General features: G+C 39.5%; 1 protein-coding gene across 5 annotated transcripts; it reads left to right on the plus strand.

The window, feature by feature from the left end:
• On the plus strand, positions 1-27,546 carry VWA5A (von Willebrand factor A domain containing 5A). Of its 5 annotated transcripts, none has more exons than XM_033204406.1 (19): positions 1-121; positions 1,210-1,324; positions 2,137-2,194; positions 2,313-2,515; positions 2,828-3,050; positions 3,171-3,346; positions 3,614-3,728; positions 7,893-8,062; positions 8,295-8,383; positions 8,589-8,733; positions 9,165-9,244; positions 15,336-15,450; positions 16,230-16,394; positions 16,669-16,769; positions 17,184-17,437; positions 21,852-21,995; positions 22,694-22,824; positions 25,844-25,970; positions 26,465-27,546. In XM_033204406.1, exons 3-19 carry the CDS (start codon positions 2,152-2,154, stop codon positions 26,542-26,544), a joined length of 2,361 nt encoding a protein of 786 aa, XP_033060297.1. In that variant the 5' UTR covers positions 1-121; positions 1,210-1,324; positions 2,137-2,151; the 3' UTR covers positions 26,545-27,546. The 5 variants fall into 5 exon arrangements, with proteins under 5 accessions (XP_033060297.1, XP_033060300.1, XP_033060298.1 ...); XM_033204409.1 differs by lacking the exon at positions 21,852-21,995 and adding an exon at positions 22,051-22,179; XM_033204408.1 differs by lacking the exon at positions 1,210-1,324 and adding an exon at positions 1,056-1,098 and having other exon boundaries at positions 106-121.
• Positions 27,547-27,975: the final 429 nt, after the last annotated feature.

A 27,975-nucleotide genomic window follows, 5' to 3' on the forward strand; every position in this document is an offset into this window, starting at 1 on the left:
AGTCTTGTAGTCCCTACTTTATAAACGGTCCCTAGAAAGGGGCGGTTCTTTCCGGAAATTATGACCGCAGCTGTTTTCACTCCGCTGTGACTCAGAGCACACCGGACTGCAGGAAAAGAAGGTAGGGGACCAAGCTGTCGGTGCAGGGCCTGGATCCATCCCCTGCGCTGGAAGACTGAGAGCTGCGCATTCTAGCTCCCTTTCCCCAGTGCCCAAATTTGTAGGGGCTCCTTGAACTGCACGCCCCATGGGTGGAGGATTTCATCCTGATGTATGAACCCCAGGAAGGTTTCCTGCAAGTTTGGTAGTTTAGGGGAATCTTTTGGAGGCTGAAGGAGGGATTTAGGCATCTCCTAATCTCAAGGCCCTTCTTCCTACGTTCCTTCTCTTTTACTTTACTTTTTTACCCCCTTTCTTTCTTTAATATAGACAATTGATGTTTTCTGAATTTCAAGACAGTGTAAACTGAGGAATGAGGCTGTAAGCCGCTATCTACTCCAATCAACTGCAGCCTCTAAGCCCTTCTATATAGAAACGTAAGAGACTGACGCAGTCCCTTCTGTAAATACGTGGACATTGGAAATCTAGGACTGAAATGGAAAGGTTAAATCAATCTCTGATTTTATCCAAGCCCCACTTCGTACCCCAAATCTCCTTCTTGTCTGGTTCCGGGTTCTCCACTTCAACCCCTGCCACAGGTCGCAGGGGTGTGTGTGGCCGGTGGTGCCACCCTGCTCCCCCACCTCCCTTCTAGCTGCTGAGCAACCCCTGCTGGGGCTGCATTCCCGAAGCAGCTACCTGGCTAGGCCAGAAGACTTGTATTCTCCCAGCTGCCTCAGATTCAATGAGGCTTTCAGCTTGGTGGCCAGTCTCTACCTAAGTCTTGCAAGTTGCCTTTCTGAAGTGCCATCCTGAAAGACAGAACTAATTCTGACCCAAACTAGTTTTGTTTGTACTGGAAAGAGTGGGGGCAAGGGTGCAGAATAGCAAGTTTTCCTCAACGGAGGATTTTTTTCTGAGCTTAGAATGGGGAAGTGAAGGCTATTTCCTTGTAAGGGACACCCTCTGCGTCTCTCTCTTTTACTCAAGCCACCCTTGGTGAGTATTGCCCAGCCTGAGAGCTTGTCTTTCAGCTGTTTTACTCCTGTGTGAGTCTCCTGCTTTAGGCTGTCTGCTTAATGAGTTACTAGAAATTCTTCCCTCCCCCAGCCCAGCCGGTTCTACCAGAGAACTTGCCCAGGTCAGAAGTCTGCGTAGAAGCCCTTTTCTGAGCATCCTCTCCTCTCCTCACGCCTGCCACTGTCCTCTGCATTGCTGTCAAATTGTGAGTCATTTTGCCACACTCAATTTTTATCCAATTTCTCAAAATAACAGATATGGAATGAAAAGCCTGATTTACTGGTGCTGTTTAGTTGGGGTGCAAATGTAGGCTATGTCCATATATAATATTTATATATATTAGAATATCTTGGATGGATACAAACAAATATACTTGCATCTTTTAATTTTGAGTCCCAAAGAAAAGCCACAAGGTAAATGGCCTGTGGCAGGAGTCCATCTTGTATCACACAGCTTCTCACATGCAGCACGTCCCTGAATGCCATGATCCAAAGTGAATGGCGGCAGAGGTTTATTGATTAACAGTTACAACAATAATAGGGACAATAGTGATGTCTGTCATCATTGAATAAATGCCTCCTATGGGCCATGTGCTATTGTAGGGACTTCACATGTATTAATTCATATATGATGTGTGGATATTATGCTACTCATTTTAGAAAGAAAATACTGAGACTCAGAGGGGTTAGTGACACCTATCCCATATGCCTAAGGAGTGGTGAATTAAACACACTTTTGAGAAAGTGGAATTGGTATTTGAAACAGCCTCAGGGTGTTTCAGAGATTTCCTGTTTAGTACATACCAGTGAATCTTATACCTTCCCCACCTAGAACTGCCATTTAAAAGGAGCCTTTTAATTGAAATCTTTGTCTCCTTTTTTTAAAGGTTCCAACTTCCTAACTCCAACATTAACCCTTTGACTGTATTCTTATGCCAGAGAAAAGCACATTAAGTACTGGTGTTTGAACAGATAACTTCCAACATGTCTCCCTGTTTGTGATATGTCTTTTCTGCAGAAATCTTGTATCACCATGGTGCACTTCTATGGCCTACTCACCCTCCAACGGGAGCCAGGTAAGCCTACTTTGTGACTCTTACTTGCCATTGAATCTTCGGCACTTAGCACAAGGCTTGATCTACAAGGAAGCATCCTACTGAAGCTTGATGAACTTGAATTCTGGTCTATCTCCAGTGCCACTGAAGAGTATCTCTGTGAGCGTGTCCATTTACGAGTTTGTGGCTGATGTGTCTGCAACTTTGAACTATGAGAACAAGGAGAAAGTTCCTCTGGAGGCTGTCTTTCTGTTCCCCATGGATGAAGACTCTGCTGTTTACAGCTTTGAGGCCTTGGTGGATGGGAAGAAAATTGTAGCAGAATTACAAGACAAGATGAAGGTAGTAGAGATTACCTCCTCCCTTCTTATTACATTACCTCCTCCCTTCTTATTTCCTTAACGCATACTCTTTATGATCTCTACTAAATGTACTTTCGCAAAACATGCTGATGTTGAAAGCTCTTTCTTCCACTCTTTTCTGACTGCCATTTTTCTAAAATCATTTGGGGGAAAAAAATCAATCAGAGGCATTCAAAGTATAGCTGTGACTAGACAAGACCCATCACAGTCACTCTGCACTACTCATCTCTTTTTCAGCCATGTCACCTTGGATGTTCCCTTTCTTTCCCATCCCTTGCCCTGTTCTTCTCAGGCCCGCACCAACTACGAGAAAGCCATCTCCCAGGGCCACCAGGCCTTCTTATTGGAGGAGGACAGCAGCTCCAGGGATGTCTTCTCCTGCAATGTGGGTAACCTCCAACCTGGGTCGAAGGCGGCAGTCACCCTGAAGTATGTGCAGGAGCTGCCTCTGGAAACAGATGGGGCTCTGCGCTTTGTCCTCCCAGCTGTCCTGAATCCTAGATACCAGTTCTCTGGTGAGTATCTCTCCCCTTTGAATACTAGTGGTGGGTGACATAAATGGGGAAATTTTCTTAAGGTTGAGAGTGTCGTAAAAAGTGTTGGCAAGGAAAACAGAACTAGGTCACTTTTTATAGGGTCGTCAAAGGACAGTTGCCTTAATGTGAAGACTCCTATAATCCCTGTGGAGGACCTGCCCTACACACTCAGCATGGTCGCCACCATAGATTCCAAGCATGGCATTGAGAAGGTCCAATCCAACTGCCCCTTGAGTCCCACTGAGTACCTAGGAGAGGACAAGACTTCTGCTCAGGTAGTTAATGAGAGAATACTGCTGTTGTCAGTTCCTCTGTTGCTTAAGTCTTGACTTGGTCCCCACCCAGTTCTTCCCAAATGGTAACCCAGAGGGGGTCCCACATGCTCCTTCCATATCCTCATTTAATCTCCAGAGCCTTCTCTCCAGCCTCACCTCTGTTCCTGGTCATGCTCTCTCATGGAGGAGGACTATAGCCCTGACCTCAGCCCCAAGAAGCAAGCAGTGATGATTCTAGTGTGGCTCCTTTACCTGTCCCCAACTCAGGTTTCCCTGGCTGCTGGACACAAGTTTGATCGGGACGTGGAACTCCTGATTTACTACAGTGAGGTGCATACCCCCAGCGTGGTTTTGGAGATGGGGATGCCTAAAATGAAGCCAGGTATTTTCTTTCTTCCTTTGTAGTAATCCTCTAAGGGGCACCTCCCTGTCTTGGAATTACTATCAAATTACCCTCTTTTCTTTCCTTCCCTCCAGTGGTGGTTAATACGTGTGAAAACTGAAATAGTTTACACTATGTCATGCCAAAACGGTTAGGTTTAATGACTGTCATGTGATATGTCTTGTAGGCAAATTTAAGTAGATCGGTAGATAATTGGGCAAAAGCCAGGAACAGATAATTTACAAGAGAAAACATGGCCAGTTTATAAACATGTGGCAATGATCAGTATTGACAGAAATCCAAATAATCATGTGACATTTTCACCTTTCAAATTATCAATGATTAAATCTGATGCCTCATGCTTTAAAAGGTGTGGTGAATTAACCTTTTGAGGATAAATTTGGCCATATGTGTTAAATAAATGTTAACTTTCATAATTTCACTTTTAGAAATCTTGCCTAAGGAAATAAATCTAGATGTAAGTAAAAATATGCACTGAGATGTCCCCCACCATTTTAATAATATCAAGTATTAGTACGCAATCAAAATGTCTCTTAGTGGCTAAATTTACTATGCTAGGTGTACTTCATGAGTTATTATGCAGCTCCTAAAATAATGTACACTGACAGATTGAAGTAATTGGAAAAATGACCTCCAAAGAATGTTAAGTAAAAGAAAAGTAAGTTATAGACAGATTACCACTATAAAATAATCTGTGCTTTAGGAAAAACATTTTAAAACACAGGAAGAATGCAAGCAGTAATTGTGATTAGATTGACTAAGTTTAGTTCTTAATTTCTTTTTTAATTTCTTTTTTATCTAATAAATACTTTTTATTGATTGATTCATCACAGCTACATGCAGTCTCAGCTGAAGTTTTTATTCTCTTTTTTTTTTTTTTTTTGAGACGGAGTCTTGCTCTGCCACCCAGGCTGGAGTGCAGTGGCCAGATCTCAGCTCACTGCAAGCTCTGCCTCCCGGGTTTACGCCATTCTCCTGCCTCAGCCTCCGGAGTAGCTGGGACTACAGGCGCCCGCCTCGTCGCCCGGCTAGTTTTTTGTATTTTTAAGTAGAGACAGGGTTTCACTGTATTAGCCAGGATGGTCTTGATCTCCTGACCTCGTGATCCGCCCGTCTCGGCCTCCCAAAGTGCTGGGATTACAGGCTTGAGCCACTGCGCCCGGCCTATTCTCTTTTTTTTTGAGATAAAATATATAACAAAATTGACCATTTTAACTATTTTTAAGTGTACAATTCTGTGGTCTTCAGGACATTCACTTTGTACAACCATCACCACCCTTCATCTCCAAAACTTTTTGTTTTGCCCCAGCTTTTTAATTCCTAAGACTAAGTTTAGCTTCTTAATAACTTCAGTTTCTTGTTTTCTTTTAATGTTTCTTGCTTTTGAAATTTTCCTTTATGTATGCACACTCTTTCTTGGAATTTAAATTGGTATAACCCATGTCAGTTTGCTGTGTTCTTGGGGGCTTCCTGGACTGCCATGCTCCTGAGTTTCAATGACGCAGGGCTGGAGTGCTATTGCGACTTCTGAAGCATTTACACGTGGTGGAATGGACATGTCCTTGGTGACGATCATATTCAAAGTGGGACGACTTGAGTTAGGCTCTTGCTTTTACAATTATAACTGTTATCAAGAAAATACCCTGTAGTTGTTTTTCCACAGAGTACCCTACTCTCTCATTGTTAATGTTTGCTTCCAAAGTAGCTTCATACTTGAGCTCACAAATTGAACTTTTTAGTTTTCCCTCACTTGTTCAGCCACTCTTCCTCAGGGCCAGCTCTCCATGCTAAGGTCATTCAACGGGCTCCCAGTTTCCACCAGATTTGCTGTAACCAGCTCCTCTTCCATGAAGCTCCATGCCCTGTCTTTGTACATTAGTGTTCTGCTTTTTCCTTTCCTTATGGTGACTGTTTCCTTGGGTGTCCATGACATATTCCCATCACAGTGACCTACTTGTCAGTTAAGATTATTTTAAAGGACTGTCTTCACCAGAGAAAGTTCCATAAAGTTGGATCTCAAAAGGTAAGCATTGAGATCTCAGTCCCTGTTTTTCTAAGAAGTTCCCTTGGTCCCTATGCAGATTTTCTCACCTAGTTCCCATGACCAGTTCTGAAGGCCAAGGGGGGACATCAGGGACAGTCTTTACAGTCTTGTGAATCCCTTCCAGCAGGACTGCTCAAGTTTTGCTTCCCAGGTCATATATTTAGTCAAGATGACTTGCTGTTCTCATCCACACAAGGAAGCAAATGACAACTTTAAGCGGCAGCTTGGCTCACTAAAACCATTTAGAGTTCTGCCAAATGAAACCTACAGCTATATGACAAAAACACAGTATGTTATTTTTTTACAAACTTAGAACAGATGTACTTACGATATTAAGAACATAATGTCTTTCTAAAATTAAATTTATAATTTAATTTTAAAAGTGTGTAAAAATACAATTTAGAAATAATTTAATAATATTGTTATTACGGGTTTAATCTGAGTTGAGCCCTAAACTGAGTTCCTTAAGTATATTATATTACTTAACTCTTAAAATCAAGCTTGTTCAACTCAGAGTCTGGGGGCCGCACGGGGCCCAGGACAGCTTTGAATACAGCCTGACACAGATCTGTAAACTTTCTTAAAACATTATGAAATTATTTTGTGATTTTTTTTTTAAGCTCATCAGCTATTGTTAGTGTTAGTGTATTTTATGTGTGGCCCAAGACAATTCTTCTTCTTCTTATATGGCCCAGGGAAGCCAAAAGATTGGATACCCCTGCTTAAAATAATCTTGACGTAGGTGTTACTACCTTGGTTTTTCAGAGGAAGACATGAGGCTAGAGGAAAACATGAGGCTAGCAAGCAGAGGAGCTAAAGTTTGAAATGCCTCATTTGAAAACAAAGAAGCTGAGACTCATGGAGGTGAAAATAATTTGAGCCAGGCTAAAATTATAGTAGATAATTCACATATAACGCTTACAATTCATCTGGCATTGTTGTAAACAGGTTAAATATGTTACCCCATATCATACTCATGCCACCCTTTCTGACTCCTCAGTGTAGCACCATCTCCATTTAAACCAGCTGTCTCTGAGAATGGAAAGGAACCTTGCTCACCAAAAAAGCTCCTCCTCTGTCATATATCCAGACATCTGGATTGTATAAATGTTATTTTTGAACCAATGTCCTATCATATATTTGATGGGCAACACCCATCTTATTCAGAAGCCAGTTTGGTGATTGACATATCCTATGGGAAAGAAATCTAAACTGAGCCACATTCTATTGTCATACCAAATCCCGGGACTACTGAGAATATAAACCTATGATCCTGGAACCACTTTGTAAAAACGGGATAATGGAATTTAATTATATAGCCTCTTATATTTTCTGCAAAGTTGGAGTTAACCCAGCCATTCTCATTGCATCACTATCTCAATACTAGCATTTCAGTTCCTGTATCAGCCCTCATTTGCTTCTAAAAATAGTCATAGCTATGGCTTTGACAACATGGCCAGATAGACTGGGCTCCTGTGGTCACCCCCACACCATTGTTTGGATGATGCTAATAGAATCCAACACATATCTCAGTGTTTCCCTTTCTTCTGGGGACTATCAGCGAGTTATTCATAGCCAAAGCAGACAGACTTACCTTGGTAGGTATAATACTTATACTCTCAACTCTTGTAAATTGTCAACCTAAAAATTGTCCATATGAGTATCACTTTTTTCAAAGCTATAAAGACTTAAGGCCCATGTGATACATTTCCCATTTATTTGATTTGAAGAAAAGGTTTGATTCTGTAGATAAACTTGTCTGATTCTTTTGGCAAATGCTGGAACATTTTAACCTAATGTGTTTCATTCATTTGCCTAGCTGCCAGGAAACTAGTAATCAGTGATAATGTTTTAACTATTGCTTGTGTCTACTAATTTCTATCCTCTTTCTTCTTTTTCGTATCTGTTCTGCTTTTGTCTGTCTTATATATTTATAACTCACCTCGACCCCGTTGCAAGCAGTTATGGTACACGAATTATCACAGTGTTTTAGATTTCAGTTTTCTTAGCTCTTAATTGAATTCACTACCATTGATTCTTAGGTACTAGGATTCTTGAGTTCCTTTTTGTCTTACAGTGGCTTTATCCTTTCTGAACAGGTCGTTTGATGCGAGATCCATCAGCAATGGTGAGTTTCTATCCAAATATCCCGGAAGATCAACCATCAAATACCTGTGGAGAGTTTGTCTTCCTCATGGACCGCTCGGGAAGTATGCAGAGCCCCATGAGTAGCCGGGATACATCTCAGCTGCGCATCCAGGCAGCCAAGGTAAAGTTTCTTTCCTCTTCTGGGTCACATGCTCAAGTGAGGATGAATCTGAGGGGTTAAATTAGGGTCTATCTGGAGCCTGAGACAGCAGCATGACGACCCCGAGGTTAGCTTTGGAATGTAAGAAGGCACAAGGTGGGTGATGGCCTACATCCTCCAGAGTCGATTGGCAGGGCCTGTGTGTTTTGACGAGCCTCTCTCACTCTGTATCCTCATGCTCTCTTACCTTCAGGAAACACTGATTTTGCTGCTGAAGAGTTTACCTATGGGCTGTTATTTCAACATCTACGGATTTGGCTCTTCCTATGAGGCATACTTTCCGTAAGTTTCGGGAAAGACAATAGGGAGTACAAAATGAGACTTTAAAGAAAGCGACTACATTGTTAAAGGGGTTACTGCGGAGTTGACTTTGGCATTGGGGGTTTCGGATAAGACTGTCTTTTCATGGGGATTTCTCAATTCAGGGACTCTATACTGGGCAAAGTTAAGTAGCCCTCATGTAACTGGGTGTGTTTGTTTTTCTCAGGAAGAGTGTGAAGTACACTCAGCAAACAATGGAGGAGGCTCTGGGGAGAGTTAAGCTTATACAGGCCAACCTAGGGGGCACTGAAATCTTGGCACCACTCCAGAACATTTACAGGGGACCCTCCATCCCAGGCCACCCCCTACAGGTAAGAAGTGGAACAGAGCTCACAGAAGAGACTGCAAGTGTGAAATCCCTAAGAATCTATGCCCCTGAGCTTCATGCAGTATGTTCAAATATGGTTTGTAATTCACAGTCTTCTATCATATAGTAAATAGAAAAAAAAAGACGATGCATTTTTCTTCTTCCTTAACTCCATGCGATGGACACTGGAAGGCCTTTTATGGAGTGCCACAATAACTTAGATGCAGCTAGGAGGGGAGATGCTAAAAATTCCCTGGGTTCTGAACAGATCATGTGCGAATGTGGTGCTAGTGACTGAAACATTAGAGATTTTATGCCTCTTTGAAGAGGCACCAGAGCCTCTGCAATGAAATAGGTGGATTTTTCAAGGGCAAATTCTGGTTTCTTAAAATGAACTTGACAAAGATCTGATGAACATTTTCTTTCTTTGTACAGCTTTTTGTCTTTACAGATGGAGAAGTTACAGACACATTTAGTGTGATTAAAGAAGTTAGGATCAACAGACAGAAACACAGGTATGAAGAAAATGTGATTTCTGGGTAATTGGAGCTAAGTAGTGGCATACAGACTCTAGTGCTACATGATGCCACTGTTGACATTCCTTAAAGAGGACCAAATGATTTCAGAATTTAGTTTTAGCAGGTGAAAATTTATTTCTCCCTATAAAAAGTAAAGACAGTTTTCCAAATAGCATCAACAACACAGCAAAACCATTGTTTCTTATTCTTTCTAAACTACAATGGACACGAGAATTGAATAGTAAGATGTTAATTTTTTTTTACTATAAACATTTTTAGAGAAGTAAAACATGCAGAAAACTACAAAAATTATAAGTATACAACTGGATAAATTATCACAGTGAATGCACTGTGTCATCGCCACATAGGTAAAACCTGGAATGGTAGTAGGCCTCTCCATCTGTACCCTTTTCCATCACGTCTTACTCCCTGTCACTACACACTAAAACTTTCCTGACTTACAACATCATGGGTTATTTGTGCTTGTTTTTGAGTGAAAATAAATAAGTTATACAATATGTTTTTGTTTCTGTGTATATTGTTTCTTTTCTTTCAGCAATATGTTGAGAAATTCATATATATTTTGAGTATAGCCATAGTTAACTTTCACTGATGTATAGTATTCCATAAAATGACTATACCATAATTTATCTATTGATTTTAATGCTGTAGGACTTTGATTTGGCTGTTAGAAATGATGCTGCTGTGAACAGTTTTGTATTCTTGTACATTATTGGTTTGCACACACGTGTATATGCATACATACATATTTATATACGTAGATTTTTCTCTGAGTAGACAGAGTTGTGGAGTTTCTAGGGAATGCCAAACATTTTTCCAAATGATTGTACTAATTTAATTCTTTATTGTAGGAGTGTTCCAATCGCCTCATTTCCTATCCAAAACATGATATTGTCTTTAAATTTTAGTTTTGTGTGTGTGTCGTGGTGTCTTATTATGGTTTTAATTTACATTTTCCTGCCGATGAATGAAGTTTAGCACTACTTCATATTTGTTCACCAGTTGTATGTCCTCTTTTGTGATGTGTTTTCAAGTCTTTTTCCTGTTACTTATTTATTCCTATTAGGTTGATTTTCTTATTAATCTATAGTTCATTCTGTAGTCTGGATACAAGCTCTTTGTTGATTGTATGTTCTAGAAATACTCTATAGTTTGCTCTTAGCTTCAGAATGTATTCAAGTAATAGTTGTTAATTTTAATATAGTTCGATACTTTTTAGTCTTTTCCCTTATGGTTAGTGTTTTCTGTGTCCTGTTAAAAAGTCTTTCCCTATCCAAGGTTTTGTATTTTTGTAATGTGGATATCAAATTGACCCTATTCCATTTATGGACATGTTTGTCCTTTCCTCACTAATGCCCAGTGTCATCTCTGTCAGCAATAAGCATCTATGCACATGTACATTGTTTCTGGATCCTCTGTTCCATTACATTGGTCTATTCATCTAGATGTATGCTAGAACTACACCATATGAATGAGTACAAGTTCATGATAAATCTTGATTTCCAATAGTGATAAGCCCTCAGTTTTGTTCATTTCATAACCAAGACTGTCTTGGTTACACTTGACTGTTAGTATTTGTATTTTAGCATTAGCTTGTCAGTTTTTACCAAAAAAGGAAACTTATTGGTATATTGGCCAGAATTGCATTGACTAGATCTATTTAAGCAATACTGACTATTTACTATATTGAGCATTCCAATCTATTTACATAGTATATCCTTTCATTTACTTTGGTCTCTGATTTCTCGAAGTGTTTGTTTCCAACATTTTATTAAGAAACCTTAAACATATAGAGGTGTTGCAAAAATAGAACAATGGAGAACAATGGCATGGGCTGGCTGCAGTGATTCATGCCTGTAATCCCAGCCCTTTAGGAGGCCGAGGCGGGCAGACCACGAGGTCAGGAGTTTGAGACCAGTCTGGCCAACATGGTGAAACCCTATCTCTACTGAAAATACAAAAATTAGCCAGGGCATGGTAGTGTGTGCCTGTAATCCCAGCTATTCAGGAGGCTGAAGCGGGAGAATTGCTTGAACCCAGGAGATGGAGGTTGCAGTGAGCTGAGATCCCACCACTGTACTCCAGCCTGGGTGACACAGCGAGAATCCATCTTGAAAAAAAAAAAAAAATACAATGGGCACCATATACCCTTCACCCGGGTCTACCAGTTGTCAACCTTTTACCACATTTGTTTCAGCTATGTTTTTTGTCTATACATACATACCTATGATAAAATTTAACTTATAAATTATGTACAGGAAGAGATTAGCAATAACTAATAATAAAATGAACAGTTAAGTAAAATAAAGGTCACTTGAGCGTAAGTACTGCGATACCACATGTATCTGTCTGATACCTGAGACTGCTACTAAGTGACTAACGGTCATATAGACAGCATGGAGACGCTGGACATAGAGGATTCATGTCCAGGGTGGGATTGAGCAGCATGGCACAAGATGTCATCATGCGACTCAGAATGGAATGCAATTTAAAATGTATGAATTGTCTGTTTTTGGAATTTTTTATTTAATATGGTTGGACTGCAGTGGACTACAGGTAACTGAAACTATAGAATATAAAACTGCAGATAAGGGAAGCCTTCTGTACACACAAAATCTCTCTGTAATATTTTATAATTCTCTGTGTAGAGGGCTTCATGCATTTTTTTATTAAATTGTTTCCCTAGGTGTTTGATGCTATTTTAAATAGTATTTTTAAATAATTTTATTTACTGGTTGTTTATTTCTATTTAGAAATGAATTTCTATAGCTTGTTTTACTTGACTTGTATTTAATGATGTTAATTAATTTAGATGTTAATTAAATTATATTTTAATTTAAGAGTCTGCAAATATATTTGCACGCTCTTTTAGATATTCTATGAAGAATCACATTTGCAAAAAATATCAGTTTATTTTTCTTATTTTTAAAAATTTTCTCTTTTTCTTCTTTTTTTAAAATTTTTTCTTCTCTTCTGGATTAGCCTGGAGAGAACCTCTAGTAGAAATCTGAATCAAAATGATCATATCCTTATTTCATTTTGGGCTTCAAAGGGAATATTTCAACTTTGCACAATTAAGTATGGTGTTTGCTGTAAGGGTTTTTTTTTTTTTTGTAGTTATCCTTTCTACGATTAAGGAAATTCCCTTTTGAACAAATTCTGTTTTGAGGGTTCTTTTCTCTCTTTTCTTTCTTTTGTTTTGAATAATGAATGATTGTTGAATTTCATCAAATGTATTTTATGCATCTGTTTAGATGAATGTATGATTTTATCCTTTCTTCTTTTGAAGTCTGAATTCTAATGATAATTCTTAAATGTTAGACCAACTTTGAATTTCTGGAATAAACCCAAAGTAGTTGTGATATATTAATCTCGTTCATATATTTTTTGATTCCTTTGGATAATACATTTTTTAGGATTTTGAATCTATTTTCATGGGAAATATTGACATATATTGTCTTATCTTGTCAGGTTTTGATATCAATTTTATGCTAGTATCATAAAATGAGCTGTGAAGGTTGCCTTTTTTCCTTGCTCCAAAAGATTTTCTTTCATAACTATTTATTATAATTTGCCAGCAAAGCTCTCTTGGCCTGGATATTTTTTTGAGAAAGTACTTGTTTTGAACTATTCATATTTTATGTGTTCTTTTTTATAAAAGTTTGTATATTTTACTGAACTTATTTGCATTAAATTGTCTATTATATTGCCTAATAATATTATTAAATTTTGTAGAATATGTAGTGATATTACCTTTTCTTTTCTAATGTTGGTTATTTGTGCCTTTTCTATTAATATTTCTTTCCTTGCACTGAATATTTATCAGTTTTAATAATAATTTCAAAACACCAGCACCTTTGTGTTTGTTGGTACTTTCTATCATATAAGTGTTTTCTATTTCATTAATATCTACTCCTGTCTATCTTTATTATTTTCTCTCTTTTACATTCCTTGGGTTTATTGGCCATCCTTTTTTAACATCTTGAGAAAGATGCTTGATAGTTGATTTTTAGACTTTCTTTTCTAATTGTGTATTCAGAGCCATAGATCTAAGCACATCTGTAGCTGAATTTTAAATGTGGATATGCCATTTGCCATTGTCATCCACTTAAGAATATTTTCCAATTATCATTATGATTTTTAAGCTTGTATAATTCATAAGTACAGTGCCTAATTTCCCAATATTTGAGGATTTTGTATTTTTGTTAGTTGTCAAATAAAAAATTATAGAAATTAGATGATCCTCTAGATGACATCTTCCCTCTGAGAGGATCCATTCTTTTCATTCTTTGCTTCTGAATGGTCACTGGATAGACTGGGAACAGATAATCTTAATCCAGTGAGGGTCTGATGAACTTCAGTCACAGTGATGGCTGGTCTATTTCGGATTCACCTCTACCTCTGGGATGTAGTCCTTTAGGGTTGTATCCTCAATTCTTAGGTGTTTACAAGAATACCTTTGCTATGAAAAGTGCAAATTGCTATTTTGTTCCTCCCGCCTGCGTGTAACTGCTTGGGTTTTAAGTCATCTGTCTTTGTACTTGGCACTTGCTTCAAAGGGTCAAGGAACATCAGATGCTGGGCTCATTTCTCTCGGCTTCTCTCCTCTCCCAGGTCTTGGCCCATAGATTTTTATCTTGGTAGACCTTTGATGTTCTCAAACAAATTGTTGTAAATATTGTATACAGCTTTCCTCGTTCTCTGCTGGCCTGAAACAATTTACAGTGGCATTGCTGTGAGCAGAACTTTCCTAGGGTGTTATATTTTAAGTCAGAAGTCATTGATTTAAGTTACAGGTCTTCTGCTTGCCTGCAGAAGATAAATCAACGAATCTCTCTATGCCTTAGTTTCCTCACATGAAAATTAGGATGCTAATAGTACTCACTTTACAGATTTATTGTTATGGTTAAAAGAGAATGTTAGGGAAAGTATTAGGAACTGGGCTAGACAAAAAGTAAGTGCTATATAAACCTTTGCTATTATTGTAATATTTTGATTTTTATTATCATCCACATGTAGCACTGTCGTGAGTTCTAGTTAGTCATCAACTTTTTGTGGTTTGATTGTTTAGAGATAGGGTCTGTCACTTTGTTGCCTAGGCTGCTCTTGAACTCTTGGCGCTGGCCTCCCAAATTGTGAGCCACCACACCCAGCCAAAATTGTTGAGTTTTGATTTTATACAAAAGACCTTAAAAAAATAACAGCACTTTACAACATAGGCTACAATTCAAAGATCATGTTAGAAATGTAAAGGTTGTGAATATGAAGATGCTGTCAGGTCATAGTATTTAGGAAGTCTCCTTACAGGTAGGTCCAGTTAGAAGTCTGTTCCTGAGTCTTACAAGTATAGAGCATTGATCCTAATGCTGATGCCACTAGACTTGGAGATGATGACTCACACTAATCTAAGAGAGATTGATATATAAACCAAAATTGCAGGGTATTAATTTGCAATGAAAACTCTATCTGACATGCCTTCCAAAAGCACCTGTGCTAGTACTACCAATATATTCTTTGTTTATATATAATTCTATTTGGGAAATCACATTATGTTTAAGAAGTTACTTGGTACACATGGACTAAGGCAGGGCAAGAACTCTCCAGTTAGAAGAGCAGGAGGCACACTTCCTTTCCCTAAGAATGATCTTGCTAGGGGAGATACGGCACCAGCACATCATTAGGTAGGAACTGGTGTTAGTTTCTATCTTTCTGTTAGTTTGCCAGAAGGATCTTGCAGTAAGGTAGATCAGTGCTCCAGTGACGTTGCTATCATTTAGTAGTTGCATGATCTTGGAAAGATTTCTTAAACTTTCTGGGCCTCAGTTTCTTATCCGCAAAGTGAAGCAGAAGCCTGCTTTTTAGGGGTTTTGTGATGATTAAATTGAATCATTGATTTAAGGCATTTTTATACCTCCTAAAATATAGAATATACTCAGTAAATGGTAGCTATTACACTTTTGGTCAAGAAAGTAGACTATTTCCTTATGTATTTTTGGCCATTATGTATTAATTTTCTATTTTTACTCTTTAATGCTTGCGTCTAACCTCTGTCCTTTTACAATTGCAGGTGTTTCTCATTCGGTATCGGAGAAGGTGCCTCCACCAGCCTAATAAAAGGTATTGCCCGGGCATCAGGCGGCACCTCAGAATTTATCACAGGCAAAGACAGGATGCAGTCCAAGGTGAGGGACAGACTGGCTGTGTCTGTCCGGAGGTGGCAATCCAGACCAAAGTGGAATGGGGTGGGGGACACTGTGCAAGGGCAGGGGTAGCAACTTTCCTCCAGGATACCTGTTCCTATATCCCCAAGGCCTTAGGCTGTATACTTAGTCAGGCTACTTTTGGCCTCATGTAATAGAAGCCCGCTGTAGTATCTGGAAATATGACATCTGGTCCCAACAGCTGCAAGCTCAGAGACAAGATGCTGAAAGGGATCGGGGCCTTTGCATTTAAGACCAGACACAGACAAACTAAGAGCTTTGACTGTCATTCGTGACTGAGATTCTAGGTCTGCGCTTTAGAACCTCTTTTTGTACTACCTGCATCCTGCATGCAAACTATACGAAGAAAAGGAGAAGGAATAATCGTGATATGTCTAATGGATTGGAAGAGGTAGTAAATTGCTATTCCATTTCATCTTTCTGCACAAGGAGAAGACCCCTCTGGTGGTATTTCTAAGCTCCCCTTTCCCAGTTGGTGCCACCTGTTATCTAATCCCCTTCTCCAAGAGTCTCATTACTCAAACATTTCCTTTATTTACATTTATGTTACTAAATATTTCAGCTTTGGCTTATTCATATGTAAAGCTTCTTCATATATAAAGCCCATCTCCTGGAATAGTATTGAGGAGTAGGCATGACATGTATTATATTTTATCACATCTGATACATAATTATTCAGTTCATTGTAGCTGCCATTGTCTGTATCATTTGTGTTTATTGTGTTCTCTTCCCTCCATTAGGCTCTCAGGACTCTGAAACGCTCTCTGCAGCCTGTGGTAGAGGATGTCTCTCTGAGCTGGCATTTGCCTTCTGGTCTGTCTGCTAAAATGCTTTCCCCAGAACAGACCGTCATCTTTAGGGGTCAGAGATTAATCATCTATGCCCAACTGACCGGGAGGATGCCAGTGAGTTCCCATTCTTGTTTGTTCCTCTAGTCACAGAGCTACCACACTGACCATTTCACTAAAGCTGGTCGGTGGATTTCAATCTCAGCCAGAGATGGCACTTGCCAAGTAGCGCTAGCCTACTTCCTTCCCATCGTTTCAAGTCTCTGGTTTCCTAGGCTACGTGATTCTTCATCAGATATTTTAATTCATTGTTTTGGGTACCTGCCCCTGTTCTGATCCTTCCATGGATGATCTCTTTCTTCCATCATTTCTACTCCTCTCTAATTTGCAGGCAGCAGAGACAACAGGAAAAGTATGCCTCAAATACACACTCCAGGGCAAGACTTTTGAGGATAAAGTGACATTTCCTGTACAACCCAAGCCTGATGTCAAGTGAGAATTCAGTTTTGCCTCCCTCCCTCCCTTCCTTCCTTTCTTCCTTCCTTCCTTCCTTCCTTCTTTCCTTCCTTCCTTCCTTCTTTCCTTCCTTCCTTCTTTCCTTCCTTCCTTCCTTCCTTTCTTCCTTTCTTCCTTCCTTTCTTCTTTTCCTCCCTCTCTCCTTCCCTCCCTCCTTCCTTCCTTCTTTCCTCTGCCATCTTTGGGGATTCGATTTCTTCTCTTAATTCTGGGCTTCATTGTAATTGTTTCCCTACAATCATTTTTTATTTCTAAACCACCCAAGTCTTATCTCTCCCCTTATCTGACTTTATCTTAACTCTTCTATTCCTAAGTTTTAGGAGCCCTGAGAAACTGGTATATGGGTGTCTTTCCCTACATTTCAGTACTTTTTAATTTTTTTCCTTTCAGCTTCACCATTCACCGCCTTGCTGCCAAGTCCTTGCTCCAGACCAAGGACATGGGCCTCAGGGATACTCCAGCAAGTGATAAAAAAGATGCATTGAACCTTAGCCTTGAGTCTGGTATCATAAGCTCCTTCACAGCTTTCATTGCTATCAATAAGGAGCTCAACAAGCCAGTTCAGGGGCCTCTGGCTCATAGGGACATCCCAAGGCCAATGCTGTTGCGTGCTTCTGCCCCATTGAAGATAAGATGCCAATCAGGTAATGAGTTTTATTGCATTCAAACTCATATAGAATAAAAGGTTCTGACTATCTGAGCACACTATTTAAAGGAAAAGGCTGTGAAATGTTCTTTAGTTGTTTTGTTTTCCTTCTACCTCCACATCTAGGATTTCTGGTTAGTGTTAAACTTTTCTGTCCCAGGGAACTAGAATGCATCACATTGGCAAGGAGATTTAAAATAATCCAAGAGAAAACAAAAACACAAACATTAAAATGTAGAAAGTGCAGGTAAACACTGAGTAACCAAACTGCCTAATCTGTGTGTCTTCTTTTGAGAAATGTCTATTCAAGTCTTTTGTCCACTTTTAAATAAGGTTGTTTGCTTTCTTGGTTTTGAGTTATATATATAGATATCTTTTTTATTGAGATATAATTCAAATATCATACAATTCACTCATTTAAAGTATACAATACAATGGGTTTTAGTATGTTCACAGAGTTGTGCAACCGTTGATTGCCACAATCAATTTTAGAGCATTTTCATCACTAAGAAATAAACTTCATAACTATTAACAGACATTTCCCATTTCTCTCCCTGACCCCACCTATCTTCTCCTCCACTCCCCTCCCTACCAGTCCCAGTAATCACTTACCTACTTTCTATCTCTATATATTTGCCTATCCAGTCTTTATATATTTGTTCTGGACTTATTTTCCTTCTTTGTTTTTGAGACAGGGTCTTGCTTTGTTGCCCAGGCTGGAGTGCAGTGGCACAATCATGGCTTACTGGCTTACTGTAGCCATGGCTTACTGTACCCTCAACCTCCCAGGCTCAAGCAATCCTCCCACCTCAGCCTCCTGAGTGGCTGGGATTACCATGCCACCATGCCCAGCTAATTTTTTGTATTTTTCGTAGAGATGGGGTTTTGCCATTTTACCCAGGCTGTGGCTGGCTTATTTCACTTAACATAATGTTCTCCAAGTTCATCTATGTTGTCGCAAATAAGAGAATTTTGTTCTTTGTTATGGCTGAATAATGTGACATTATGTATATATAGTACATTTTCATCATTCATTCATCCACTGGTGGATACCTCGGTTGATTCCATGACTTGACTGTTGTGAATAGTGCTGATATCGCTTTGGTATTACTGATTTCCTTTCTTTTGGCTATATATCCAGCAGTGGGATTGCTGGATCATATAGTAGCTCCATTTTTAACGTTTTAAGGAGCCACAGTTTTCCACAATGGCTATACTAATTTACATTCTCACCAATGGTGTGCAAGCATTCCCTTTTCCCCATGTCCTCACCAGTACTTGTTATTTTTTGTCTTTTTGGTGGTAGTCATTCTGACAGGTATGAGGTGGTAGCTCATTGTGGTTTTGATTTGCAATTTCCTGATGACTGGTAATGCTGAACATTTTTTCATATACCTATTGGCCATTTGTGTGTCTTCTTTTGAGAAATGGTCTGTTCAAATCTTTTGTCCATTTTTAAATAGGGTTATTTGCTTTCTTGGTTTTGAGTTAAATTCCTTGTGTATTTTGCATATATTAAATGCTTATCAGATGTTTGGTTTGCAAATATTTTCTCCCATTCTATAGGTTGTCTCTTCACCCTGTTGATTGTTTTCTTTGCTATACACAAGAGGTAACCTCATTTATCTATTTTTGCTTTTGTCACCCATGCTTTTGAGCTCATATCCAAAAATAATTGTCCAGACCAATGTCATAGATATTTTCTTTTATGGTTTCTTCTAGTTGTTTCATAGTTTCACCTCTTACATTTAAGCCTTTAGTTCATTTGAGTTGGTTTTTCTATGTGATGAGAGATAAGGGTCTAATGTTATTCTTTCATATGTGCATATCCAGTTTTCTCAATGCCATTTATTGAAGAGACTGTCTTTCACCTATTGTATTCTTAGCACTTTTGTCAAAAATTAGTTGGCTGTACATGTGTGGATTTATTTCTGGGCTCTCAATTTCTGTTCCATTGGTCTGTGTCTGTTTTTATGCAAGTACTAGGCTGTTTTGATTACTATAGCTTTGTAGTATATTTTAAAGTCAGATAGTGTGATGCGTCCAGCATTTTGTTTGTGTGTGTGTGTGTTTTCTCAAGGTTACTTTGACTATTTTTTTATAATTCCATACAAATTTACAATTTTTTAATTCTGTGAAGAATGTCTTTGATATTTTCATAGGGATTGCATTGAATCTGTAAATTGCTTTGGGTATAATGGCAATTTTAGCAACATTTATTCTGTCAATCCATGAATGTGAGATATCTTTACATTTATTTGTGTCTTCTTCAATTTCCTTCATCAATATCTTACAATTTTCAGTATAGAGATGTTTTACCTCCTCAGTTAATTTATTCCTAAATGTTTTAATTATTTTGTAGCCATTGCAAATGAGATTGTTTTCTTGATTTCTGTTTCAGAGAGCTTGCTATTTGTGTATAGAAACACTAATGACTTTTGTATGTTGACTTTATATCCTTCAACTTTGCTGAGTTTGTTTATTATATTTAACAGTTTTTTTTTTTAATAGAGTCTTCACAGTTTTCTATGTATAAGATCATGTCATCTGCAAACAGGGGTAGTTTAACTTCCTCTTTTCCAATCTAGATTCTTTTTATTTATTTCTCTTGCCTCATTGCACTGGCTAGCACTTCCAGTACTATATTGAATAGAAGTGGTGAAAGTGGGCATCCTTGTCTTGTCTCTGATTTTAGAGGAAATGCTTTTAACTTTTCCCTCTTCAGTATATTAGCTGTGAGTTTGCCATAATTGTCTTTATTATGTTGAGGTACATTTCATCTGTACCTAATTTGCTGAGAGTTTTTATCATGAAGGGGTGTTGAATTTGTTTAATACTTTTTCTGCATCTATTGAAATGATCATATGTTTTTGTCCTTTTTTCTGTTAGTGCGATCCATGTTTATCAATTTATGTTTATTGAACCAACTTTTCATCTCTTGGATGAATCCCATTTGATAATGATGCATGATCATTTTAATGTACTGCTGAATGTGGTTTGCTAGTATTTTGTTGAGAATTGTGCGTCTGTGTTAATCAAGGATATTGGCCTGTAATTTTACTTTTGTTGTTTTATCTGGTTTTGGTATCAGGGTAATGCTAGGAAGCTTGTTTTTAGGGTAACACTAGAGAGCTTGATGGAAGCAAGCTGACATATAGGAAAAAAAGTAGAGAAGTCAAGAACTTACTAGTCCAGATGAGGTCAAAGATCAGGTAAAACAGAAATCTCTAAGTTAGAAAACTAGAAAAATCAGATATTGTATTTTAAAACTAGGAATTAAAAAAAAAATTTTTTTTTGAGTCAGGATCTCACTCTGCTGCCCAGGTTGGAGTTCAGTGGTGTGATTGTAGTTCACTGCAGCCGCGATCTCTTGGGCTAAAGTGATTCTCCCACATCAGCCTCTCGTGTAGGTAGGACTCTAGACATGCACCACCATGCCTGGCTAATTTTTAATTTTTATATTGTTTAGAGATGAGGTCTCTCACTACATTGCCTAGGCTGGTCTCAAACTTTTGGCCTTGCGTGATCCTTCTGCCTGGGACTGTAGGCATATGTCACCATGCCCAGATAATTCTTAAAACTTTTTACAAAGATGGGACCTTGCTACCTTGTCCAGGCTGGTATCAAGCTTGTAGGCACAAGTGATCCTCCCACCTCAGCCTCCCAAAGGGTCAGGATTACAAGCGTGAACCACTGTACCCAGCTTCAATTTTTCAGTTTATTTTCTATGAGTGGGACAATTCTAATAACAAGATCTTCATGGCTTGGGAGGAAGTGGCAGTAGTAGAATGAAGTGGAAGTCATTGGATTTGATGAAGTCAAAGAAACTTTGCATTAGGGTATCGGATAGGCTATCTACATGGATGATGAAATCTCTCAAGATGATGGTAGGCCTTTCAATGGAGTGGAAGTCTGTGGTCTAGTTTTCAGATACTTTAGTGAATGATTGGAAGTAACAAAGGGATTGGAAGTAGACAATAGTGACGACATGTGGAAGGTAAGACACATTTAATGATCTGGATGCAGCATGAGGGACTGAAGAGGTTGCCAACCCTGCCTCCCTACTTGAAGTGTGGTACATTGAGCAACAACCATTTGAGAGTGATGGAGGGAGAATAGTCTTTTGGGAGGACAAATTCAGTTTTAAGTTGAGACTTAGCTGGCAGAAGCCTCCTGTAGTAAAACTAAAGATGCAGGAAAAATTGTTTAGCATGTGTCAGGAGTTCCAGAGGACACAGTAGAAGGAGGGCGAGGGTTTGTACAGGAGGTGGGCATATGAGAGAAAAATAGCACAGTAAGGGTGGTGACTGAAGCCCATGTGGATGGGAGGGTATCTCGAATTGTCAGGGTCCTTCGTCCACTGCAGAGAGCAGGGAGTGCCACCATCTTAATGTTTGTATGGATTTTTTCAGGTTTTCGAAAGGCTTTACCCTCCGACCGTCCTCCTTCTGCATCTCAGCCCAGAAGGGGAGTTATGTGTTGTGAGGCCATCTCATTCCAGATGGACAATTACAGTCTCTGTGGGTTGATAAATCACAAGGACCGGCACAGTCCAGGTGAGTACCTTAATAGGAACATTTTCTCAACAGTGTTTTTCTGTCACACATATAGGACTAGGCAAGCTAAAAGCTTGTAGTTACAGCTATGACAAGCCATGGATGTCTCTCGAAAAGTTGCCCTGTCTGTTGGAAAAGACTCATTCCTCCACCCACAGAACCAACTTGGAAACTTACCATGCAGGTGAGGCAGGCCTTGGTTCACCCCTCCAATCTATCGGGACTGACAAACTAACCTTCAATGTTCTGCTGCCTCTGGCTTTCTTTACCCAGGGGGTCATCTGTTTGAAAAGCACCGGGCAGATGGTCAGATTTGTTCCACCCCTGTGCTTCCCAGGGTCAGCCCAGGTAGCTTCATTAGTGTATCATATAGGACCCTGAAACCTGCTATCTCAGTGGAGTCTAGGGTGACCCCCAGTTGAACAAACTCCCTTGACGATCTCAGCTCACACAGCTTGCCTGCGGGCTGCCCCCGCCCCCCGGCAGAGCCCTGCTGCCACCCCGTGAGCTCCTGTTCCACTGGTCATCCTTTCACAAGTAGGGTTTGAAGACCGATCTTCTGGATGTTGTCTGCTGACTTTCTTTCTGTTGCATTCTTGCTATGGCCTGTCTCTGAATTCAGCAGCCCTAGATTCAAGTATGCTGAGGGGCCAATAGCTCCGTAATTTCTCATCCTCCCCTTTTCTTTCTCCTCAAAGGCTTTGGAGAGAATCATCTTGTGCAGCTGATTTACCACCAAAATGCAAATGGTTCCTGGGATCTGAATGAAGATCTAGCCAAGGTCCTAGGTGTGCGTTTGGAAGAAATAACAGCTGCACACCCTGCTGAGGTAAGATTCCATGGAAAAAGGCGTATGGATGTTTTTGAGAGAGAGAGGTCATCATTGAGAATTGAGGTGATTCAGGACCTATCTGAGGAAGGAAAATATAGGGGGCCATAGAGTAAATTAATTTGTAATAAATAGAGGCTGAAGATTTTTCTGGTCATGTTAGAGCGGAAAGAGCAAGGGATTAGTGGGGAAGCTAGTAGGAATTGATGGTTTTTTGTTCATGGATGACAAAGGGAAAGCAACATCCTCCTCCACTTTAATCGTATTCCCAGCCAATCATCTTGGTTATATAACTAATATTTAGTGAGCAATGACTCTGTGCCAAGCACTGTACTAAGCAATTAATATTTGTGAGCTTATTTATTTCACACATTAATTTAATAAAGTAGATCCCATTTGTGTTGCTGTTTGTAGATGAAGACACTGAAGTATAGGGAGGTCTAAAAAGGTGTCTGAGTTTACCTAGCCCATCAGTGGCAGAGCCAGATTCAGTTCTAAGACTGTCTTGAGAACTCCCAATAATAACCTCGTTATTGCTCCTCTTCATACTGATGAAAGTGGTCCAGACATTGGCAGAGTTAACTGAAGTCAGGACACGTGAAGTGTTGTTAGTAGGAGCCACCTGGTTGTCTCAGATGTATTTAAGTATGCTGATGAGGATAAATTGCATTCCAGAATTTCAAGGTAACTTGCAAAATCTTCTAACACTCATTGAGAAGTTGTTAGGCATGAGACAGGTGCAAAAAGCCTGAAGGACAAATACCATTCTAAACTTTCAAAATGTGGAAAGAGATCAAATAAATTTAAGATATTCTGCAATTCCACTGTCCAATGCAGTGTCCACTAGTCGCATGTGGCTATTGTGCCTTTGAAACGTGGCTAATACAAATGAGGAACTAAATCTTTAATTGAATAGAGGGGTGCTATGGTGGGAAATCCATACTAATTGCAAAGACTTTATATAAAAAGGAATAAAACATTTTATCAATAATTATTTGTATATTGATTGCATGTTAAAATGATGACTTTTTAATAGATTGGGTTAAATAAAATATATCAGTAAAGTAATTATGCCTCTTTATTTTTACTTTTTAAAATTTGGCTACTAGAAAATTTAAAATTACATATGTGTCTAGCATTATATTTTTATTGGAAAATGCTGTTCTAGAAAAAGTAATTAAGATGATAATTCATACACACTTGGAAGAGTATACAGGGATTATTTAGATGCACTGGGAACAAAAAAAATCAGACTGACATTTCCTTCTTTGGAATGGTATCCAGGCCAATGGAATCAAGTGAACCAACAGACCTGGTATGTCTGAATTTCAGTAAGGAATTTGATTTTTTTTTTTTTTTAATGAGGAGAACATGGACCAAGTACAAAGTAGTTGAAAACCCATTGCACTGAATGATGAATTGATTTCAAACTTGAAACCGATTTTTAGACCCACCAGGCTCTGAATTCTCTGGAGATCCACAGTTTCAATGAAGATTTAGATGAAGATAAAGACCAAGGCTTTCCTATTTGTAGATGACAAAACTAGGAGATAAACTATCAGTCAAAAGAATCAGGATCCCAAAAAACCTCTGAATAATGAGTTGCAATTTTTCATTAAAAAAAAAAAAAGAAAAACAACATAGTAGGAATAAAAGCTAAGTACTGTTTTGAGTTGCAAATTCCCAACTCTACAGGTAGAGAAGAGAGCATTTGCACATGAATATCAGAGGTTTTAGATGACTACAACTATATGAGTCAGAATATTTAACTAAGTAATGGAGGACAGCAGGATTACCTGAAATGCTACCGTATTCTTGGTCTGTGATTGTAGAATTCTATAAGTACATTTACCTCCAGATAGACCGTTTAAGGAGATATGTTTTTGAAATCATTATGCTGTTTGTTTTTAGACTAGGAGAACAAGCGTGGGGATGTTTACTGCTTTGACTTAAGCAGTCCTCTTAAGGAAGAAATGGAGGAATTGAGAATTCTAATGTGAAATATGACCACTCAGAGAGGACATGATAACCATTTCCAAGTTTGTTTATTTATTTATTTGTTTATTTATTTTCGAGATGGAGTCTCGCTCTGTTGCTCAGGCTGGAGTGCAGTGGCACGATCTCAGCTCACTGCAAGCTCCACCTCCCGGGTTCTCGCCATTCTCCTGCCTCAGCCTCCCAAGTAGCTGGGACTACAGGTGCCTGCCACCAAGCCCGGCTAATTTTTTGTTTTTGTGTTTTAGTAGAGGCAGGGTTTCACCATGTTAGCCAGGATGATCTCCATCTCCTGACCTAGTGATCCGCCCGCTTCGGCCTCCCAGAGTGCTGCGATTACAGTTGTGAGCCACTGCACCCGGCCCCATTTCCAAGTTTTAAAGGTCATGATATAAAATAGGAATTTCCCTTGGTCTCCTGACTCTAAAAACTGAAGCTGGGAGCAGTGGGTGTAAACTCATGGGAGACAATTTTCTACTGTATGGCTGAGATTTTCTATTGAGAAATAAGAGCAATACAACTAGAATCAGACTATTTGGCCTTTAGTCTCACTTCTGTCATTTGCTAGATGGCTAAGTTTGGGCAAATCATTTTGTTAATACTTCTGTATGAAATCAGTTTTCTTTCTTAAAAATGTTTATTGATATTTTTTCATGACTTTTTGGGGGGGTATAAGGGTTACAATTAAAAAGACTTATGAAGGTACTTTATAAACTATAAAGTAATTTTGCCTATGTTTCTCTTACTAGAGCTGGGTAAGCCTTGTCTTAAGGGTTTCCAGAACTGTCCTGGTGGTTACACTGGATTTAAAACTTAGGATTTTCTATTTCGAGACTCAGTGGATTGCTGCCCTGAGGTTTAAAGCCTGGCATTATGCCTTGCAAGTAGTATCTGGAGGTAAAGAGAGACCAGGTAACTCCATCTAGTAGCATTTAGAAGGATGCTAAGTGAGGAGGGAGTGAATCTTTTTGCGTCCTTTTGAGGGACTTCCTGCGCCAACTGGAGCTCTCTGTCTACTGTGCAGCTTGTGGATTCCTCAGGCTGGGCCACCATCCTGGCCGTGATCTGGCTGCATGGCAATGGTAAGGACTTGAAGTGTGAATGGGAGCTTCTGGAAAGGAAGGCCATGGCCTGGATGCGTGTCCATGCAGGTAGGAGCACAATCCTAAGGCCTGTCTCCTTCCCCTTCCCTGGCCTGGCAGAAGGTTACCACAAGAGAGTCCCATTGTCACCTGTCTCCACCATCCTGCTTTACTAATCTTCCTGCTAGTTCTTTTCTTGGGAGGACAAGGGTGAAATCTTAAATTGGGGACAAGGTAGGCGGGTGAGTAGGGAGGGAGAGGGACACGAATGGGGAGTGTGAACTGTGAGAAGGATAAGTGGCATTGATTCTCCTTACTGTCTCAGTACCAAGCTGAGTAGAAGACTAGACTTGGAGCGTTTTCTCCCGGCTGTTTGTTATCTCACTGCAGCTGAGTGTATCTGGGGCCAGAGAAGATTCAAGGAGAATCTGGGCAGTAAGAGGAGAAAAAGCAGGGATATTGAGGACAGAGAAAAGCACAACTCAGCGTAGATGATCTGGGAGGTTTGGAGGAGCCTCTTATTGCGATCCTTCATCCCTGATTCTTGTTTTTCCTCACCACAGGCTCTACCATGCCTTTGGTTGTGAAAGCTGCTATTACTTTCCTGAAGTCATCTGTGGATCCTGCTATCTTTGCCTTTTGAAGATACCATCCAGGAAAAGAAGTGCCTTTAATTTGCTACTGTCATTTCCTCTATCATCACTTCTTCTGTGATAATGTGTTCTTGTGTTTTATAACTCTTTATTTTTTGCCATAAAAGTAAAGGATGCTTACTCCACTTTGCTTCTCTGCTCCAGGTTCACTTTGGATATGATCTTTCTTTTCCCAACATATCCCCTCAGAAAAGTGACAGTGGTCCCAGAACCTATTCCCTTTCTTGAAGGAGTTCAAACCATGCATAGGCTTGTAATGTTCCTCCCAGGGTTTCCAGGGAAACAACATGAAAAACAGGTGACATGAACTACAGACTAAAGATTGCAGCCTTGATGTTAGGGAATGCCTGAATTAGAGAATTTTCTGCATTATCTTTGTCTGTTCACTTTCTATCTTATATGCTTGTCAGGACCATACTGGTAAGCTTTGAAGTTTTCTATGTGTAGGAGGAGTTAGAGGGAAGTTGAAAGCCAACATCTGGATCAATGTAATATCAAGATCACAAAGAGAGAGATTCCAGGGGTCCACTGTGAGAGGTGGCACTGTTGGGGACCTTCCTGATTCATTCTGCCTGGGCTTTGCTAGACTGCACAACCTACATGCCTTTTCTTCCACTGCCTGAAAGACTTGGGTTGAACTATAATTGTTGGAGAGAAATGTTCCTCCTTAATCATGAAACACCTTAGGAAGAAGTCTATAATGCAATCCTTAGTCCTACCCTGAACCTATGAGTCCTCTAAGTCAGGCCCTGATCTAGTGCAGTAAAGGGAAGGGTGGGCTTAATGGGAGCTTTGCCTGGGACCTGAACCTGGAGCACTTATCACATTAGGAAGAAAGGAACTCCCCATGATCGCTCCTGACCCTTATGTCTCATATACCCTATCCTAGTGGAAATGATCCTATTTGATATGCTGTCCCTTAAAATAACTCATATCAATGCTGTCCCTTAAAATAACTTGTATCAATATTAAAATGACTATTTCTACCCTTTGATGAGTAAATTCTGTGGTTCTTAAAGTGGTCTCGTCTCCCTACCCCACAAATCTTTTGCTACTGCCATTTTGGGAAGCTAAGCTAGGATAGTAAATTGACCAGAACACAGTCGTGGAAATTTCACCTGAAGTTAGTGAAATACAACTTTAAAGAGTCGGGAAAAAAAGCTTAGTAAGAGGTCTACTCTTCCACAGATTCATTTATTGAACTTACATTAGTTTTATTATCCCTTGTTTTCTGTCCCAGCTTTTCTGATGCCTCCACTGTTCCCATGGTATCCTGTCCCTCTATTCTTCTGTTGTAGGCTGACTTCTCTTACATGAAGCAAGTAAAGGATACTAATGAGAAAACCACTGTAGAATCCTGACCATACCCTTAAATAGTTACGTGATGATGGGCAAATGATTTCACCCTCAGGCACTTAATA

The sequence above is a fragment of the Trachypithecus francoisi genome, unplaced genomic scaffold, assembly GCF_009764315.1.
Source record: "Trachypithecus francoisi isolate TF-2019V2 unplaced genomic scaffold, Tfra_2.0 Lachesis_group8, whole genome shotgun sequence".
NCBI lineage: Eukaryota > Metazoa > Chordata > Mammalia > Primates > Cercopithecidae > Trachypithecus > Trachypithecus francoisi.

Excerpts from the sequence above, each read along its gene's own strand:
- VWA5A (XM_033204406.1), top strand. The coding sequence starts at position 2,152 with ATGGTGCACTTCTATGGCCTACTCACCCTCCAACGGGAGCCAG. Across the intron at positions 3,051-3,170 it reads TCCTAGATACCAGTTCTCTG|GGTCGTCAAAGGACAGTTGC; the intron begins GTGAGTATCTCT and ends CACTTTTTATAG. Across the intron at positions 8,063-8,294 it reads TGCGCATCCAGGCAGCCAAG|GAAACACTGATTTTGCTGCT; the intron begins GTAAAGTTTCTT and ends TCTTACCTTCAG.